At 49.4% G+C, this 19793-nt stretch overlaps 1 protein-coding gene across 2 annotated transcripts; it reads right to left on the reverse strand.

Annotated features, from left to right (window-relative positions):
• Positions 1 to 3915: 3915 nt before the first annotated feature.
• Positions 3916 to 18170, reverse strand: RND1 (Rho family GTPase 1). 2 transcript variants are annotated; one of them, XM_047868359.1, is made up of 6 exons: positions 17440 to 18170; positions 17269 to 17352; positions 10095 to 10182; positions 7345 to 7454; positions 6368 to 6502; positions 3916 to 4828 (listed from the first exon to the last, which is right to left on the reverse strand). In XM_047868359.1, exons 2-6 carry the CDS (start codon positions 17272 to 17274, stop codon positions 4583 to 4585), a joined length of 585 nt encoding a protein of 194 aa, XP_047724315.1. In that variant the 5' UTR covers positions 17275 to 17352; positions 17440 to 18170; the 3' UTR covers positions 3916 to 4582. The 2 variants fall into 2 exon arrangements, with proteins under 2 accessions (XP_047724315.1, XP_047724314.1); XM_047868358.1 differs by lacking the exons at positions 17269 to 17352; positions 17440 to 18170 and adding an exon at positions 10951 to 13603.
• Between the last annotated feature and the right edge of the window lie 1623 nt (positions 18171 to 19793).

The raw sequence follows: 19793 nt of genomic DNA on the forward strand, positions 1-19793 counted from the left end.
GGCGCGGGCCGACATTAAAGGCCTGGGAACTACTAATCCCATAACGCACCGCGCGAAGGCCAACCCCGGCCGCGGGGTCTACTGGGCAATGTGGTTCGCCAAACATCTGAGTTTGTGGGAGAAAGAGTTTTCCGTGGGTTTGCTTCCAGCGAAAGGTTCTCTCGCCACGCAGTCTTCCTGGAATATGTTGGTTTTACTAGACTATCGTGGCTTACGACGAAGGAATTTAAGGGCTTCCTTAGATATCAATAGCGCTTAATTATCACAAGCAACTGCAGTAACAAATACTGGACCGTTTGTGGAAAAGCGTTTTTACAAAAAAAATAAAATAAAAATCTGTGAGATAGATTAGCCCCATTTTACAGGTAGACAAACTAAAGGTTAGGTTACAGGAGTAGCCTAGTATTTCAGATTGAGGGTAGGACAATTCATTGTGTGGGACTATCCGGTATTTAGAAGGACATTTTAGCAACCTTGTCCGGGCAGCACAATACCCAGTTGTTGTGGCAACTCAAAATGAGTCCATACTTGGATTACAGAGCCCTCCCGGAAGGACAGTATTGCCTGGGCTGTGGCATCTGTTTTCTCAACATTCTTAATAGGACCCTGGCTTCCTCCTTTTCTTGCCCTTTAGAATCTGGCCAGCGGGACTAGCTTCATATTTTGCTTCTTTCTTCCACCTAGCGCCCCCACCCCCGCCCTGACTCAGAGCCACAGAGTTTTCTTTACCCCAAATTGTATGTTTACTTCGTTTCTCTTTGCTCTTGTGGTTCTTAATTCACCAGCCCCACTTTTCCCCACCCCCAAAAGAAACCCCAAACCTTGCCACTTCTATAGAGGACGGTTTAGATAGGTATCAGTGTCTAATGTCCTCTTCCTTCCCACTTTCCCATCATCAGCCTTTTGGTTTCAGTACCACGTGGCTGTAGGTCTGGCTTTTCCCTCTGAATGTATGTTCAGTTCTCTTCAAACAGAGCCTCAGGATAGACTCAAACAATTCTAAAACCCTGAACATCACCCACAATGGCCCAAAGTAACCCCGGAAGAAAAGCGTTTCTGCTCTTAGAACTCTGCAGCCTTGCACTTAACCACTTTTACCCTAAAGAAAGATCGGAAGGGAAAGGAGGTCTGAGATCTAGTAGATGTAATGCATGCAGTGAACACTGGAGGGCTCTCCACTCACAGAATGGAACTTAAACTAACAGACCAAAGGTGTAGACTTTAAGAGCAGCAGCTACTAGTGTTTACTGAGAATACTCAATAGAGTGCCCAACTCTGTGCTGGTCACTTAACTTATATTACTTATTTTACTTATTTCTCATAACAGTATGAGGCGGGTATTACCATCATTTTACTGATTAATTATGCCTTCAATGGCAACACAGTTAAAAGAATGAAGCCAGCATTCAACTCCAGGTTCATTTAACTTCAGAATCCATGGTCTTCCCCTAACTTCTAGGCTACTGCTCTTCTTTAAAGACGAGTAAATTGAGACCCAGAAAGATGATGAAGTTTGTTCAAGTTCATAGTGCCAGAGTTCCCCTAGTGCTTGTGCACAACTTTCTCATGACACATGTAAGACATTGCACTTAGGGGTGCCTGGGTGGCTCAGTTGGTTAAGTGTCTGGAGTCTTCATTTCGTCACAGGTCGTGATCTCACAGTTCATAAGATCGAGCCCCACGTTGGACTTTGTATTGACAGCGCAGAACCTGCTTGGGATTCTCTCTCTCCCTCTCTCTCTCTCAAAATAAATAAATAAACATTAAAAAAAAAAAGACATTCGCTTAAAGGATGCTCATATGCTTTGTCCTGCCTTGCTAGTTCTTTCACAAACATGTATCTTTGGAGATACAGACAGAGGGACTACGTTGTAGTAAGGACCACAGGTAGAGTCTCCTATTTAGGTACAACATGGCTAGCAATAAGGAGCCCATGGGATTATAGTTGACATTGAGACCCAGTTTGAATACTGACTCCATTACGTACTAGCCGTATGGCCTTGTGCAAGTTATATAACACTCTGACTTTTCTATTTCCTCATTTACAAAATAGGGATCATGATATTTCTTGCCTCAAAGGATAGGATAGCAGTTTAAAAAAAAAAAAGTGCATGTTCTGGAGTCTGGCTACCTGGATTTGTTTCCAGATTCTATCGCTTTCTAGCTGTGTGACCTTGGGCACGTTAACTAACTTCTCTGAACTCAGTTTCCTTGTCTGTAAAATGAGGTAGATAATATCCCATAGGGTTGTCACAGGAATAAGTAACATAGAAAGAACTCATAAGTGGGCGCCTGGGTGGCTAAGTCAGTTAAGCGACTGACTTTGGCTCAGAGCCTGGAGCCTGCTTCGGTTTCTGTGTCTCCCACTCTCTGCCCCTCCCCCACCCCTCAAAAATAAATAAACATTAAAAAAATTTAAAAAAAAAAAGAAAGAGCTCATAAGTGCCCCTGACCCATAGTAAACATTTAACAAATGTTAGCTATTATCATTTATGAGGTTAAATGTGATAATGCAGGTAAGCTCTCAGCACAGTCCTGAGTACATAGTAAGTGCTCAATACATACTTTTTATTTCCAGCACACTATGAAACTTGGAAAAACATGTCTGAGAGGGATGTTAAGGCTCCTGAGCCGTCATCGACAGGCAAATGGAACCGGGAGGTGAAGAAAGCAGAAGACGTTACCTCTCCTTGAACTAGGAGACCACAACCCCAGGAACCTCCCCTCAACCTGGGCTTCAGTCTGTCCCACCTTCTGCAGGGGTTGGAATTTCAGCAGCTTGGATCCTCTACTGATGATTTCACCGAACCTTGTCTTTGTTCTCTAGCCTTTCTAGGGCAATGGTTCTCAACCAGGAGTGATTTTGCCTCAAGGGCCACTTAGCAATATCTGGAGACACTTTGGTTGTGAAAACTAAGTGGGGGAGGGTGGGGCGGGAGGTGGGGGAGGGCAAGGTCCTACTGCCTTCTAGCAGGTGGAGGCCAGGGATGCTGCTAAACATCCTTGGATGCATGAGACAGGCCCCAGCATCAAAGTATTATCTAGTCTAAAATGTCATTAGTTCCAGGGCGCCTGGGTGGCTGTCAGTTGAGCATCTGACTTCAGCTCAGGTCGTGATCTCACGATTCGGGGGTTCGAGCCCTGCATCAGGCCCTGTGCTGACCGCTCAGAGCCTGGAGCCTGTTTTAATTCTGTCTCTCTCTCTCTCTCCCCCCTCCCCCACTCATGTCCTGTCTCTCAAAAATGAATAAATGTTAAAAAAAAATTTAAATGTCATTAGTTCTAGGGTGCCTGGGTGGCTCAGTCAGTTAAATGTCTGACTCTTGGTTTCAGCTCAGGTCATGAACTCACGGTTTGTGGGTTCGAGCCCTGCATCAGGCTCTGCACTAATGGCATGGAGACTGGAATTCTCTCTCCCTCTCTCTGCACCTCCCTGCTCTCTCTCTCTCTTTCTCTCTCAAAATAAACATTAAAAAAAAAAAAAGTGTCATTAGTTCCAAGGTGGAGAAACCCTGCCCTAGGGCTAAGGAGATCTTCATAAGCTTATTGGACTTGGGTAAGGTTTGGGTCAGGTAGTGCTTTGGGGGGAAGGGAGATCCTTGTTGGAAATGCCAGGGAACAGCAGAGCCAGTCACTCTGCAACCCACAGAAAGGGCCGCAGGATAGCTCCTTCCTCGGTATCAAAGACCAAACAAAGGGGAACAGAGAAAGAAACAAAGAAAACGGAGCCAGCTTCTTTATATGTGTTATATTTTTCATTAATAAATAGGTTTTCTTCTTTAAACACAGAACATATAACAGATTGAAACACTCCCCCCTCCCCCCAATTCCAAAGACAAGAGTCTATAAAACAAATGCCAGCTGTACTGCCCTAAGGGCAGAAAAAGTCTGGTGACCCCCACCCAGCCCTGCCCCCTGCAGCACCACCACCCCCACACTGCAAGAGAAGGGGGTCTGGGGCTTCTCCCTTGGACCCTGGGGACTTAGGTGAGAAGCATATGAATGTATGATGTCACCTCTCCATGAGGCATGGGCTATGCAAAGATGAGGTTTCCTTCTCATTGGCTCTGACCAGCTCCTGCCCTTCTCATTTCAGTTATGAAGCACCTGGGCACAGCTCCCAAGGGAGCTGCCTCTTGGCTTCCCCGCTCCACTCCTCTGTGGCCTCCTCAGAGGGGACGGGAAGGGCTCAGGGACCCCTCCCATCCCCTGGCCCGCATGGAAGCGCTGTGGAAGAGGCATGATGCTGAAGGTGAGGCTCCTATAGGCCCCCAAGCTCATGAGGCCAGCATGCCCCCCACACCCCCACACCTTTCCTTCCTCTGGAGCGGGGGACACTGGGGCAGCCGCCCCCACCACAACCTAGTGCCTGGCTTGGGGTGTGATGGTTCTTTCTCAGTGTCAGGTCCTCAAGCCGGGCCTGGCTCTTTCCTCGTCCCATTCCTGTCTCCTTCCAAGCCCTCACCGTGGCTGTCTGAAAAACTCGTGTCCAGTGTCCTAAATTGTCCCGTCCTCCCTCTCCCCGTGCCTCTGCAACCCAAGGGAGGAAGTGGGAGGTTGCCTCCCCTCTCCAACCCCCACTTCACATAATGGAACAGCTTTTGGCCTTTTCCTTCTTGAAGGTAGAAGAGATGAGTTCGGAACGACTGGGGAGGTGAAGCAGTCGCTTGGAGAGGCTTCGGACAGGGCTCTTGGGGGGCACTGGGCTGGGCTTGTTCAGACACACCATGGATGCTGTCCGGAAGATGCTGTGGATACTCTTTTCTGAGGTAAAAGCCGAGCCTTCCAGGTAGATTTCTGCACCCAGCTGCTTGGCTATTGCACAGCCCTGCAGAGGGGGTGAGGTCATGAATGCAATCGTCCAAAATGGCTCTGAAACCCTGCCTTCTGTGCTTAGTGGTACTCCCCAGGGCTACTCCGGACGGGACCCAACAGCCAGTCTCCCATCACCACCCTCTGCTGATTATTTTCCACAGGTACCTGTAACACTTTTAAAACCATATGGATACCGGACCAAGTAAATCTTGCCGAAGGGCCTAGGCATTGATATATTTTTTTAAATATATGTATATTTTTTAACGTTTTATTTATTTTTGAGACAGGGAGAGACAGAACATGAACAGGGGAGGGTCAGAGAGAGGGAGACACAGAATCCGAAACAGGCTCCAGGCTCTGAGCTGTCAGCACAGAGCCCGACGCGGGGCTCGAACTCACGGACCGCGAGATCATGACCTGAGCCGAAGTCGGCCGCTTAACCGACTGAGCCACCCAGGCGCCCCGGCATTGATATTTTTAAGAGCTCCCCAGATGATTCTAATGTGAACCACTGGTTTGAAAGAAATGGTCCTGTGCTCCCATGTGCAAAAGAAATTATCCAGGGGCGACTGGGCGGCTCAGTCAGTTAAGTCTCCGACTCTTGATCTTTGCTCAGGTCATGACTTCATGGCTCGTGAGATCAAGCCCTGTTTCGGGCTCTGTGCAGAGCCTGCTTGCGATTCTCTCTCTCTCTCTCTCTCTCTCTCTCTCTCCCCCTCTGTCCCTACCCTCCTCTCTCTCTCTCTCTCAAAATAAATAAAATAAACTTAGAAAAGAAAATATCAAGGAATATCATTAAAAACACAATTTCTTCTTTTTTAAGATTTTTTTTTTAAGTAATCTCTACACCCAACGTGGGGCTTGAACCCACAACCTTGAGATCAAGAGTCGTGTGCTGGGGTGCCTGGGTGGCTCAGTCAGTTAAGCGGCCGACTTCAGCTCAGGTCATGATCTCGCAGTTTGTGAATTCGAGCCCCGTGTCGGGCTCTGTGCTGACAGCTCGGAGCCTGGCGCCTGCTTCGGATTCTGTGTTTCCTTTTTCCTCTGCCCCTCCCCCACTTATGCTCTGTCTCCCTCTATCAAAAATAAATAAAATACAAAAAAAAAAAAATTAAAAAAAAAAGAGTCGAATGCTCCACTGACCGAGCCAGGCAGGTGCTCCCCAAACACAGTTTCTGTATCTTTCTCCCAGAGTGACTGTATAGATATGGAGTCAGGAATTCTAACAGGCACCTCTAGTGATTCTAATGTAGATGGTCAACAAAAAAAAAATCTGAGAAATACTAGCACACACAGGAATGACTCATCTGCCAACCTATAGCATAAACCGGGGTAAGTAGTTACCTGCCACCTCTATTTAGGTGACTGATTTGCTGATTACAGATGGCCCCCCAGGATACCAATCTCCCTTGCCGTAGGGAGAGTTTGAGCAAGGGCCGTATTTCAAGTCCTTCGCCTATAGCTTTCTCCACCCCACCTTTAACACATGCGTGTGTGCGCACACGCACGCACATGCGTGCACATAGACACACACACACACACACACACACACCTGCTCGTAGGAGATAGGTGCCTGTTTCTGGTGGGACAGCTCCATCAGTGTGCTCAGGTCTGTTCGCAGGTCTGTCTTGCAGCCAATAAGCAAAACGCGGGTGCTAGGACAATAGTCCAGGATTTCTGTCCTCCACTGAAGAGCCATGTAAGAAGGGAAGGGGGAAGGAGGAAGGAAGAGTCAGTGGCTAACCTGCAGAAACCCAGTTGGCAACATCACACACACCATCCAGCTTATCGGCAGCCCAACCCTCCCTGAGTCACAGCATCACCAATGCACTAATTACATCATCTTCCTGTGAGGCCTTTGGGGCCACAGGAGTGCTGACCCGAGAGCCTGTCACAGGGGCAGAATCTCCTCCCACTTTCTGCCAAGCATCTGGGTCCTGGATCTGGCCCCTCAACCCAGTCAAAGAGCTTCACGAGACCAGAAAGCCAGGAGGGATCAGGAGGAAACCAACCAGTCTCTTCCCAAGGAAAGGAAATAATCCCAAAGTATCCTGGGAAATAGTCCCACAGGATATTCTGAGACGCTTCGGTATGGGCAGACTCTGCCACTCAAACCAGGTGTTTCCTACCAGCATTTCTGCTCACACCTGCCTGCCTTGCCCAGTCCCACTGGGCCTGGGATCAAGGTCTACAGACGCTGCCTCCAAAAGACCCCACCTCCAACCCTCAAACCCTATCACTGAAAGGTTCTGACTCTCAGTCCTTCACCTCCTGAGTCTTTAATACCAACCTCCCTTGCTGGGCCCTTGGCAGAGCAGTATAGGATATGGCAAAGCCAGGAGGCAGAGTGGGGAGAGATCTGGGTTCCAGTCCCAGAGCTGTAGCAAATGGTTATGGTTTCGGGGAAATCCCTTCCTTCCCTGGCCTCAGTTTCTTCCTGCTCCAGAAGAGGGGATTGGACAACGAGGTCCCCAAGATTCTTTCTTGTTCTCAAGCTGAGTTAGAGATTGCACAGTTATCCAGACTTACCTTCTTGAGTGCACTATCCACTGTCTCCGGTCGGCTGATATCAAAGCACAGTAATACTGCATCTGAGTCGCTATAGCAGAGTGGACGGACGTTGTCATAGTAGGGAGATCCTGGTATGGAGGAGAAAGAGCTGATGGTGACATTTCCCCTTCCCTACAGGCCTAGGCCCAGAGAGACCCGGGAATACCATTCTTGGCCCTTAGGTTAGTTGGCCCCACCCATCTCCCAGGGGAACATGCTACAGCCTGGAAGCTTGGGACCTGACCACCTGCCAGAAAGCAGTACAAAAAAAAATCATTTCCTTAGCCCTGAAAAGGGGAAAGAGGGAAATAAAAGGGAGGAGGGGTGGGTAGAATAGAATTTGGATCTCCTACAGGGCGCTTAATTTAAGGTCTACCATTTTTCTGAATCCCAGAGGAGGATACTCCCACCCCTGCAGAGACCAGGGCTTGTGTAAGGTCTCTTTTTAGAGTCTGCCTGCTGCCCTACGTCTGCTCCTTGCTTCTGCTCCAGGGTCTCCCCAAAGGAAAAACAAACCTGCCTGTTACATAACTGGCTGCCCTGCTTCTTTGCCATGGGGTCAGAACTCTAGGAGGCTGGCAGGAGAGGAAGAATATCACGAATTCAGTGCCCTACTCCTCCTGCGAAAAGCTGCAGCCCCTATCCCCCAAGATCTCAGGGAGGCAGTTTCAAAGATAGTAGCACCAAAGGCTAGGGATTTCGAGGCTCGAGGAAGGGTCCTTCACTGGGAGGGCAGCAGGCAATGCAGACCCAGGTGGTCCAGTATGGGAGAATGCTAGGGGCTCAGCCTGCCCCCCTCCACCCTGGGGAAGGAACAGTAGCAGATTTGGAACTCAGACAACCCGTGCTCAGAATAGCAAGCAGCCCCTCTCCCTGCACCACAATCGCCATGGAAACTGGGGGGAATCCAAGCTGGGGTAGGGGGTTGGTCGTTTAAAAAAAAAAAAAAGAGTAAAGAGGAGTTGCAATAACTGTGGCCCTTCAGCAATCTGCCCCCATCCCCGGTCTGAGGTGGGGTCTTAGCACCGCAGGACTGAGCAAAGGGAGCACTGCAGCAGTGGGGAAGGGGGAGGGGAGGGGAGGAGGCCTCCATTCTGGCTCCAGGCAACCCCCCTCCCCTAAAACCAGCAAGTGAGTAATGGGAACAGGTTCGACCCTGGACCCTGGCCCCTCGGTTGGGAGGGCCCATCCCACACACCCCTACCGCTTCCTCCTTCTTTGTGGGCACCTAATTTGAAAAAAAGGAGTTTGAGGATGACTGATAGTCTGCATCCTTTCTGAAACTGGAGGGTGGGCATGCGACACAGGGAACTGACACCACTTTGCTGACTTTCCATTATCCGGACTGGGATTCAAGAGCTGCATTCCACCAGGGCGGGGGGGGGGGGCATTTGGGGGCAGTGGTAGTAAAAAAGAGATGAGCCGCAGTGAGATTCTGTGAAGACTGAGAGGTGGACAGGGGACAGCAGACGAAATCCCATATATCACGTAGCCAAGCTGCATTCTAGTCGGATCCAGCCAGCATAGCACAGTCCACGATAACCAGAACCCTGCCTCCCAACCCCTGGTGCTGCAACGGAGGAAAGCATACCAGGTGGAGGAATTTTTGTCTTGCTCTGTTTTGGGGAGGGGGGGGAGGCATGAGGAGATCTCATTTTCTGTTTATCCGTCCCCTACCCCCAATCTTTTCAGACCTCAAAACTGTATCATGGGAACAACAGCTCTTTGAGGAGTAGGATGGCATATTTATTATATGTAACAGGAAAGCCCTAGTGGCTTACACAGTTCCTCTTTAAACTCAGCCTGAATATCCATTTTTAGAGAGTGGATTTTATTTTCTTTCTGTTATTCCTGGCTTTTAGTCCTTAATTAGGACTCTGAGCCCAGTCTATTAAAAAAGCATTGGGGTAAAGGAGATAATGAGCAGGGATCAGAATCAAAGCAAAGGACAGCCTAGCACCGAGGGGTTAGGGTTGGGAGGCTGGAAAAATATTGTTTTCTATATTCCAGAAAGACCGGGCATCTTCTACCTCAGCCCAGTATGGGGGTGGGGGCGGGCGGGGGGGGGACTGTCACAGCCACCCCTCCTCCCTGCCACTATCTACAACCTGACTGTGCCCCGTATTAAAGCCATCTCCCCCACCCTCCAAAACATCGATGATGCATCGCTTCATCCCTGAGCCGCAGCAGTATGACAAGTGGAACGGAGCTGCGGCAGGCGGACAGCAGTGACCCAAGATGGAATGCAGGAGAGAAAACCAAGTCAGGAGCAATATTCCCCCAAAGCAGGCTTGTCTCCGGGCCTCAACCACCACTGCCTCCAGCAGCACTGACTCCTGTCTCTCATTTGGCTTTGCTCTGGGGCAGTAAAGGCAGTGGGGGGGGGGGGGGGGGGGGGGGAGGGCGGTGGGGGGGAGGGGTAGAGAACAGGGAGTGGAAATGGAGAAGCCCTATCTGACAGCCCCCCAGGTATAGTCAAGGTTCATTCATCTCGCCATCCCGGCCCTCTGAAGGAAGGAGCTAGACCCAGAGAAGTGGCTTCTGGGGCTCATCCACTCTGCACCCCTGGACCAGCCAACCAAGCAATCTTCAGGTCCCCTTCTGTCAGTTTCCTGGCCAGTATCATACATACTCCTTCTCCCCACCAAAGAGGGAAACAATTTCCTAAGAGAGCAGCTGTAGCAGACCAGTGGAGGTGGGAAGGGGGCATTTAGGGTTGGCAGTCTTACCTGAGGTGTCCCAGAGACTGAGCTCCACCCTCTGTTCCTCTGTCTCCAAGCAGGCTGTGTAATTCTCAAACACGGTGGGCACATATGTCTGTGAAAAGAGAGGAACCAGTCACACCCTGGGTGCCCCTACCCTCATAAGCCTCTGATCAGTGCTGGCTACACAAGAAGCCACTCACCCTAGTGAGACACTAAAGTGGCAGGGGATAAGGGGCAGGGATACCTGGGGCAGGAGGGACCACATGGGACAGGAAGGAGAGGAGCCTAGAGGCACAGGCACTTTGCTCCATGGAAGAAACAAAGCTGAATGACTTCCAGCCAGGGACAAGCCCCCCATATCCCACATGGTCAGGGAGGCAGACACACAGATTTCTCACAGCTCCAGACTTGTCTGTCTCCCAATTTTAGAGACACAAGCCAATTCGAGCTCTGTATCTTCTCCCACAAGCCCCTCGGACCAGCAGGGCAGCCGAAGCCCGCCTGCGGACATGCTCGCAGAACCTCTGAGGATGGGATGAGGAGACCGGCAGGTATTACGTCAAGGAGAAACCCCAGACTCTGAAATGCCTCCAGTTCCCTCTCCCGAGCGAGCCGACTCCAGGTCGAAGGGAGGTAGGAAGGCATCTGATCGGGGCCTGTGGGTGAAGAGGTGAGGAGGGGCCAGCCAGCGCGGCGGCAGAAGTGGAACAGGTCTCAGGGGAAGCTAAGACAGCGCGGTCCTCCGGCCGGGCGCCTGAGGATGGGGCAGGCTGGGGTGGCGTAAGCGGCGGGCGGCTAGCTCCCCCGGGCAGGTGGGAGCCTGGCCGCGGGGAAGACAGGCGGGCAAGGAGAAACGCTGGCCAGCAGGCGGGCAGCTCACCTCGGGATAGCAGTCCTTCGCTAACACCTGTAACATCGCTGTCTTCCCGCACTGCACATCCCCCACCAGAACCAGCTTACATCTGGCCACGACTGGCTGGGGGGGCCGTCTCTCCTTCATGACCGTAGCCTCCGCGGGACTTGGACTCCGATTCAGAGAGGAGAGGGTTGCGCCAGGGGCCTCTCAGCACAAAAACTCGGCCGGCTTCCTCGCCTCCCTCCGAATGGAAACGAGGCCGGCACAGCCACCTTATATCTCCCAGGCTGAGCCAATCGCAAGAGGAGGCGGGCTCTGTCAAGGCCAATCCCTGAGGTGGGATCCCCTCCAGCAGCCAATGGTGGGGAAATCTGAGTCAGTGCCCTCTTCTTCCCTTCCCTTTCCCTTAAAGCTGCACCGTTGCTTCCTCTGCAAGGGGATTCCCACGCTGTTTGCATTTGTATTAGGAAGGGGGAGGGGACGTGAAACAAAATTAATGGTCTTGAGTGTCCATCAATTAGTGTCAAAAGCAAACTGGCCATGAAGGCAGAAAATGAGGTCAGGCTGGCATTGTCCCAAGAGAAAAGCAGGATCTGCCCCAACTATAGACAGGTGGCACCCGGGGTAGGGGGTGGGACGGTGGCCCCCCAGATCTCTGACCTCTTTGTTCCATCTAATCCCCGTCCAAACCACTTCTGGCTTCCTCTCCCAGAGGCTCCTGCTATACTTCTTTATCAGCTCCTGCTGTACCCCTTTCAATGCCCAAGTCTAGAATCACCTTCAAATAAATAAATAGATAGATAGATAGATAGATAGATAGGTCTTCTTGCATCATCTGGAAAAAAACCACACAGTTCCTGACCCAGAGATGGACAGAGAGAAAGGAATGAGGGAGCCTGGCAAGTGGGGATGAGAAAGAGGAGGAGACTAAAGCAAACAAAGTCTCTGTCTGTTGGGCCAGATAACCTCTCACCCCATGCCAGGCAGGAGCTGCTTAAGGGTGTTTGTTCTGCCGCCTGGGTTCAGCTTCCTGGATGAATCAGGCACAGGTCCAGTTCTAGGTTGACACTTACTAATGCCGACATGCTGTGTGTCACCTGGTTAAAGTTCAGACTGGAAGACTTGGCCTGGGACTTTGGATCAGCAGGCTGGAGGGCAACCCAAGGTTGTGATGAGCTAATGACTGCCTTTGGGCCCTGCCCCTCGCTAGACAGGACCATGGGGTATGCACAGCTCAAACTGCCCACTGATCATTCAGGAACCAAGATGGCCTAAAGAAGTCCTTCTGGGGATCAGGGTTTGGAGCAAAGCTGATCTTGGGCAAAAATGAGAGCACCCCAGAGTTTATCTTTAGATCTCTTACCCTTGTCAAGCTCAGCACCTCTGGAGCATGCCTGGATCTTGTTCTGTCTGAGCTTTACCTTCATTGGTGCCCGACCCAGGATTATTTTCCCTGTTCTAAAGGATGTTTAAAAACACTTCCCAGACCCAAAGGGACAGATTTTTAAGAGTGAAATCCCCAGTGCTCACTATAGACAGGGGATGGATGGTATTTTGAGAAGGCAGCCTACCCAGTGTGCCCCTCATCAAATCCTGTGCCATCCAGGCCCAAATTATTTGTCTGAGGGCTCTGGGGCTAAGGCCTGCACTGTCCTCTACCCATCTCCTAGGGCTCCCCCTTCCAGGGGCCAAGGATCACCTAAAGGAATCTCCAGAGTAGTAAGAGTTACCTAGGTGCCACCATAGCCTCCTCTCCCAGGCACTCTGGAATTTTTTCCCTGAGACCTCATGCTCAGCCCTCAGATAATCCGTCTGTAGAGTGTGTCCTCTTCTCGCCCTTTTCGGCCACCTGACAGCTTCTCTGAACTGCTCATAAGTACGGTTTGGGAGAGTTCCAGGAACAGCTGTAAGATCCCAGACTGCCTCAACCTGGAGTCCTTTCCCTCAACCTGACCTTTTCCTCCTCTTCCCACCGTCAGGCTCATCTGGACTCAGCTCTGGAGGCCTCCGTGGGGTTCCTATACATCCTCTTAACCCTTAACTTGGTTCCCTCCAATGGTAGTCCCAAAGGCTTTAGCCCTCTCTCTCCATGTTCTCTACCAGCCTCCCCGCTATATACCCTCTCCACCAGCCACTCCAAAGAGCCATTCAGTGTAAGTAAAAACTGTTCCTGCCATGCAAACAGCTTTCTCTGGCTTCTAACAAGATTGCTATTCTCGAGCTCCTCTGAGAGAGAAACTCCGGGAGCTGGCGCTAACACTGATTCTTCCCTGGGTGACTGACTGCATGTCAGGGTAGGGCAGCGGAAAGCCTGAGCTGTGAGACCAAGCAGCCGCCATTGTGGTGGATTCTCAAGATGTGTATGAAGATATTTTGTGGGTCACTTGGTTATGAGCTGTGGTGGGAAAAGTGACGTGTGTGTGCGTGTGCGTGTGTGTGTGTGTGTGTGTTAGGTCAGAAGGCAGCGTGGCAACATGAACAGAGGATGGAGCCAAAGTTCAGCAGGTCTGGGTTTTGGACCCTGCTCTGCCCTTAACAAGCTGTTAGGACATTTGCGTAAGTCACTTCCTCTCTGGGCCCCTGTTTCTTTAAATGTAATGTGAGTGATTTGGACTGGAGAAAGGGTCTTTAGTCTCCTTCCTTCCTTCCTTCCTCCTTCCTTCCTTCCTTCCTCCTTCCTTCCTTTCCTTCCTTCCTTCCTTCATCCTTTTCTTTCTTTCTTCTTTCTTTCTTTCTTTCTTTCTTTCTTTCTTTCTTTCTTTCTTTCCAGCAGTTAGATTCCTTCCCCTAAGTTTGTTTAAACCTCTTCCGAGTGTCTTCATGTAAAAATCCATAGCCAGAGTAATAAACTTACAAGGTGGTTCTTTCCTATCAAGACCAGAAAATTTTAAAACAAGGCTATACTTGAAAACCTTATCCTAACGTGGAAGAAGCCAGGTGCAAAAGACCGCGTATTGTCTGATTCCATTTGTGTGAAATGTCCAGAATAGATGGACCAAAGAAACAGAAAATAGTTGAGCAGCTGCCTGGGGCTGTCAGGATTGGGGGAATGGGGAGTGACTGCTAATGGATACAAGGTGGTGATGGGGATGATGGGGGGTAATACGAGGAGGAGATTGGGGATGGTGGGCGTTGATATGAGGTGGTGATGGGGGTGATGGGGAGGTGACATGAGGGGTGATGGAGGTGATGGGGATAATATGAGGAGGTGATTGAGGGTGATATGAGGTGGTGACAGGGGGGTGACATGGTGATTGGGGGTGATATGAAGTAGTGATGGGGGTGATGGGGATGATAGGGGGTGATATGAGGTGGTGATGGGGGGTGACGGGAGTTGATACGAGGTGGTGATTGGGGGTGATGAAAAGCTTCTAAATTTGATTGGGTGATAGTTGTACAATTCTGTGAATATACTAAAAACCACTGAATTATACGGTTTAAATTGGTGACTTGTATGGTGTTTGAATTATATCTTGATACATCTGTGACTTTAAAAAATAAGGTTATAATTCCAAATCTTATTTATGTAGTCTCCTTTGACGTTTTTTAAAGCTTTTTTGTGAGTGTGGAAATATTCAAACCTGTAAAAAGGGAGAAAGAATAATACAACAAGCTCCTATGCATCTGTCACTAAACTTCAATAATTATCAACATAATCTTATTTATCTATGCCCTCCACCCACTTCTCCCACTACAACTTCTGTACTGGATGATTTCCAAACACATGATATCATGTCATTTAAAAAAATTTTTTTTACGGGGCGCCTGGGTGGCGCAGTCGGTTAAGCGTCCGACTTCAGCCAGGTCACGATCTCGCGCTCCGTGAGTTCGAGTCCCGCGTCGGGCTCTGTGCTGACAGCTCAGAGCCTGGAGCCTGTTTCAGATTCTGTGTCTCCCTCTCTCTGACCCTCCCCCGTTCATCTCTGTCTCTCTCTGTCTCAAAAATAAATAAACGTTAAAAAAAAAATTTAAAAAAAAAATTTTTTTTTACATTTATTTATTTTTGAGAAACAGAGTGAGACAAATCGTGAGCAGGGGAGGGGCAGAGAGAGAAGGAGACACAGAATCTGAAGCAGGCTCCAGGCCCTGAGCAAGCGGTCAGCACAGAGCCTGATATGGGGCTCAAACCCACGAACTGTGAGATCATGACGTGAGCCAAAGTCGGACGCTCAACCGACTGAGCCACCCAGGCGCCCCGACATCATATCATTTAATCCATAGATTTTTTTCAGTACTCATCTCTAAAAGGAGTTTGGTTTTTGTTTTTAAAGATTTTGTTTTGGGGGCACCTGGGTGGCTTAGTCCATTAAGCATCTGACTTCAGCTCAGATCATGATCTCACAGTTCATGGGCTCGAGCCCCATGTTGGGCTCTGTGCTGACAGCTTGGAGCCTGAAGCCTGTTTCAGATTCTGTGTCTCCCTCTCTCTCTCTGCCCCTCCCCTGCTCATGCTCACTTTCTCTCTCTCTCTCAAAAATAAATAAAATATTAAAAAAATTTTTAAGATTGTATTTAAAGGAATCTCTATACCCAACATGGGGCTTGAATCCACAACCCCAAGATCAAGAGTTGCATGCTTCACTGACAAGCCAGCCAGGTGCCCCAGGAATTTGTTAACATAACCATAATATCATTATCACAACTAAAAATAAATAAATAGCTCCTTAATATCATCAAATATCCAGTCAGTGTTAATATTTTCCCAACTATGTAATACATTGATTTAATGTGAAGCAAGGTCCACATGTTGGACTTGGTTGATATGGCTCTTAAATGTCTTTCATTTCATAGGTTCTACCTCCCTTTTTTTTCTTGACGTTTATTTGTTGAAGAAACCAAGTTGTGTATTCTATACTGTCTTCCATATTTTGGATTTTGCTGATTGCATCTCCATGGTGTTGTTTACATGTAGTAAGCTTCTTTACAAATTAAATCTTATCCGGAATCCCAAATGCAAAAAAAGATGAAAAACCAAATTGCTCTGGTTGAATCAGAATGAGGGACTTGGAGCGGGGCCTGGGTGGCTCAGTCGGTTAAGCATCCGGCTTCGGTTCAGGTCGTGATCTCACAGTTTGTGGGTTCAAGGCCCACATCAGGCTCTGTGCTGGCAGCTCGGAGCCTGGAGCCAGCTTCAGATTGTGTTTCCCTCTCTGCCCCTCCCCTGCTTGTGCTCTGTCTCTGTCTCTCTCACACAAATAAACATTACAAAAAAAAAAAAAGAACGAGGGACTTGGAATGGGGCTCAGTCAAGTACCTCCCCTCCTGGGGTACTTCTAAGGAACAAACTACAGGGGACACAGTTTCAAAACCACTAGCCCATGGGGCGTCTGGGTGGCTCAATCAGTTGGGGTCCGACTCTTGGTTTTGGCTCAGGTCATGATCTCACGGCTCATGGGTTCAAGCCCCGTGTCAGGCTCTGCACTGACAGAGCCTACTTGGGATTTTTTCTCTCTCACTCTCAAAATAAACAAACAGACAGACAGACAAACTTTTAATAAAATAAAAAATAAAAATCACTAGCCTGTATAGTGTGTGTGTGTGTGTGTGTGTGTGTGTGTGTGTATACCACATGTTCAAAGCTCAGGACTGTCTTATCTTCTTTTGACTCTGATTACTCTGATAAATTCCTTATCTGGGTCAGTGACATAATACATAAAGATGTTCCGGGTGATGGCAAATTCAAATTCACTCTGATTCTTACCAGAGGGTATCCAGGCTCTTTTTCTGCCCTAGGGATCCTTACAAAGAGCTCCCAGGAACCTGCCACTGGCATCCCCAAGGAGTCTGTAGGACGAGGCCCTTTCTCCCCATCCCTTAACAGGACTCAGGCACCCCGTTCCTTGGTCTAAAGCCACAGTTTCTCATGATCTCAAGGATCTCTGGCCCCAAGCACTTGGGAACTCCTGACCTTTTGACGGGGCATTTTAGCTGGAGCAGCCCCTGGAGTGCTAACCAAGTTTTTAAGACTCAGTGCTTGCCTTCAGAGAACCTACAGCTCTGAGGGGAAACAAGGCAAGAGCCCTCTAGCTCATTAAAACTGAGTGCAATAGGAGGGATGAGGAGGGAGGGATCAGATCTGGCTATGTGACCTGGAAGGTGATAGAAGAGGATTTCAATTGTGATGTAAGATTAGTGAGGGAAGAATGCAGATGCAGGAAAATGGTAAGCATGCCCAAGGACTGAAGAATCAACCCAATTCACTGGAAGGGTGATTCAGGGTCGGGGGTGGGACATTTTGCCTTGAGAATAATTAGGAAAGGAAATCCTGTGCTAAAATATCATAAAATGCACTTACAACCCCAAATATAGTAGTCTGTAGTTCAAACATTACATAAAGCACACCTGCATGTTGTCCTTGATTGTCAACGCCCTCCAGCCAAAGACCACCAACAGTGACCGCTGAGCAAAACTGGGTGTAGGGATTCACTGCAACAAGGAGAACATAGCACCATGGGATGGAACGGTGGGCATCCAGGAAAAGGACATTAGAAAGGACTTAGGATTTGGACTTACATTTGCTGATTTAGGGAGAGGTCAAGGAAGTGGGGGTTTGCTCTGTTGTCAGAAAGCTGGGGAATTCTGTGATTGGGAAACTTCATAAATCTTGTTAGGAGTTAGGAGGAAGCAGCTGGGTGAACAGTGTGATTGGTGAAGAAACAGCAGCCACTCCCACTAGCCGGGATAGGGGGTGTTTGGTCATATTTGTGGCTTGGACACGTTCTTGTTTTTGTCTGCGTTCGGACGTGACTGCAGTGAAGTCTTGTTCTTACTCCTTCACGGTCACAGAGTGGCCTGGCTTGATGTTGGTGTTCTGTGATATTGTTTATGTTCCCCAGGAGGAAACCAAAGCCTCACTGTGAGTGCCAGGCCCATTCCCGGGGCTTTTCTCCTGCTGGTGCTCTTCTCCACCCCTCTTCCTGGGAGCTGGGTGTTGCTTCATGAGTCTGGTGAGAGATTAGAAGGAGAAACAAGAGGAAAGAGGAGAATTTCCCAAGAAAACCTCCTGGAGGACGTAGCACTGAGCTATGACGTAAAACAAGAACAGGAGGCTGAGAGGGGGCCAGAGTACAGGGAATGTTCTGGCAGGATGAGATGGCTTGGAAGCAAGAGATGGAGGCCTGGACAGAGGACCAGTGAATGCACGCCTATGTGTGTGTGAGTAAAGATGTACATAGGAGGAGGGGCCTGGGTGGCTCAGTCGGTTAAGTGACCGACTTCGGCTCAGGTCATGAACTCACGGTTCCGTGAGTTTGAGCCTTTGCATCGGGCTCTGTGCTGACCGCTCAGGGCCTGGAGCCTGCTTCAGATTCTGTGTCTCCCTGTCTCTCTGCCCCTCCCCAGCTCCCTCTCTCTCTCCATCTCTCTCTCTCTCAAAAATAAAGAAAATATTAAAAAAAAAAAAGATGTACATAGGAGGAGAAAAGACACATGCACACATATACACCCAGAGCTACATGAGCTGGACTGAGAATTAGGAGGGAAGTACAGGAATGGCTGAGGAATGGGTGGGAGGTGAAACAGGGAAAGAAGCCCGTGTTCTGTCCTGTTCGGGCCGAGCTGGAGGAACAGAAGAGCAGAAGGCAGTCAGAGGAAGTTCAGCGCAGCCACACAGGGAGCGGGCACTGGAGTCGGGAGACGGGTGAGGCCACAGCTGGCTTCCCCTGCCACCACCAGGGCTTGGTCAGGACCAAGGTGGCCACTTGCTGGGTGAGTAGTAGGGAGGCCTCATGCTAAGGGGGGGGGGCGGGGTCAGAAGGGAGGGAAACACCTCAGAAACATGGGAGTGAGCTGGACAACGATGTGGACCCTCCGCCAGACCTACCCCCAAGTGCAGTCACTTGCTCCTCCTGCCGTGTAGCAATTCCCCCGCCCTCCTCTGCCCTCTCTAGCTCTGGTCTGACAGCGTGGAGCCTGCTTGGGATTCTCTCTCCCTCTCTCTCTGCCCCCTCCCTATCTCTCTCTCTGTCTCTGTGTCTCTCTCTCTCTCTCTCTCTGTGTCTCTCTGTCTCTCTCTCAAAAATAAATAAGCTTAAAAAATTTTTTTTTAATAAATAGATGGCTAGAATAAAAACAAAACCAAGAAACTACATAGATCCTGTCCATCCTCCACTTAAGTCTTCGGAGGGGGTCAGGCCCACTTTGAATAAAATCCCAGTTCTCATCCCGGCGTCTGGAGCCACACATGACCGGCTGCCCTTGCCCCCGGCTGACCTCATCTCCTCGGGTCTTACTCTCTCCCACTCTGCTCCAGCCACACTGAACTTGTTTTGATTCCTTCAGTAATAGCTTTCCAACTTTCTGTCCACAAGTCACAGTCAGAAATGACATGTGAATCACACGCTAAAATGTACACACACTCACACTTTATATACATATACATTTACTTATATATACACATAGGCAGCACACAGACACGTTTACGTCTATATTGATGTTAAAGTTTCTCGAAGCATCTTCTTTCCGTGAGTGCGAGCAAATTCGGGGCCTTTCACTGCTCTCCCTCTGGCAGGAATGCCTTTCTCCTTGACTGTCCCGGCTGGCACCTTTCATGTCAGGTTTAGTGTCATCTACCCAGAGAGGTCACTGAGGCTACAGTGGCCACCCACTCATTCTCTTTCATGTTCTCTGGCATTTGTCACTGTGCTATTTTTCTGGTTTATGTTTTTTGCTGCCTGATTTTGTTGTTGATTATCTTTCTCCTCCACTCTGCTAAGGTGGACCCTGTGGGGGCAGAACCAGAGTATGGTTCCCTGCTGTTTTCCTGGGGCCTAGAACAGTGGCAGGGGCACAAAAGGGGGTCAGTAACTGTTTGTGGACCTAAAGGAAGGAATGACCCTACTCAAGACTCTTTCTCCCTTTGAGCCCCC

The sequence above is a fragment of the Prionailurus viverrinus genome, chromosome B4 (assembly GCF_022837055.1).
Source record: "Prionailurus viverrinus isolate Anna chromosome B4, UM_Priviv_1.0, whole genome shotgun sequence".
NCBI lineage: Eukaryota > Metazoa > Chordata > Mammalia > Carnivora > Felidae > Prionailurus > Prionailurus viverrinus.

Coding starts and splice junctions, on each gene's coding strand:
- RND1 (XM_047868358.1), bottom strand. CDS start 11,070: ATGAAGGAGAGACGGCCCCCCCAGCCAGTCGTGGCCAGATGTAAGCTG. Junction 10,183..10,950: donor CGAAGGACTGCTATCCCGAG/GTGAGCTGCCCG, acceptor CTCTTTTCACAG/ACATATGTGCCCACCGTGTT. Junction 4,829..6,367: donor CACCTATCTCCTACGAGCAG/GTGTGTGTGTGT, acceptor CCCCCTCTGCAG/GGCTGTGCAATAGCCAAGCA.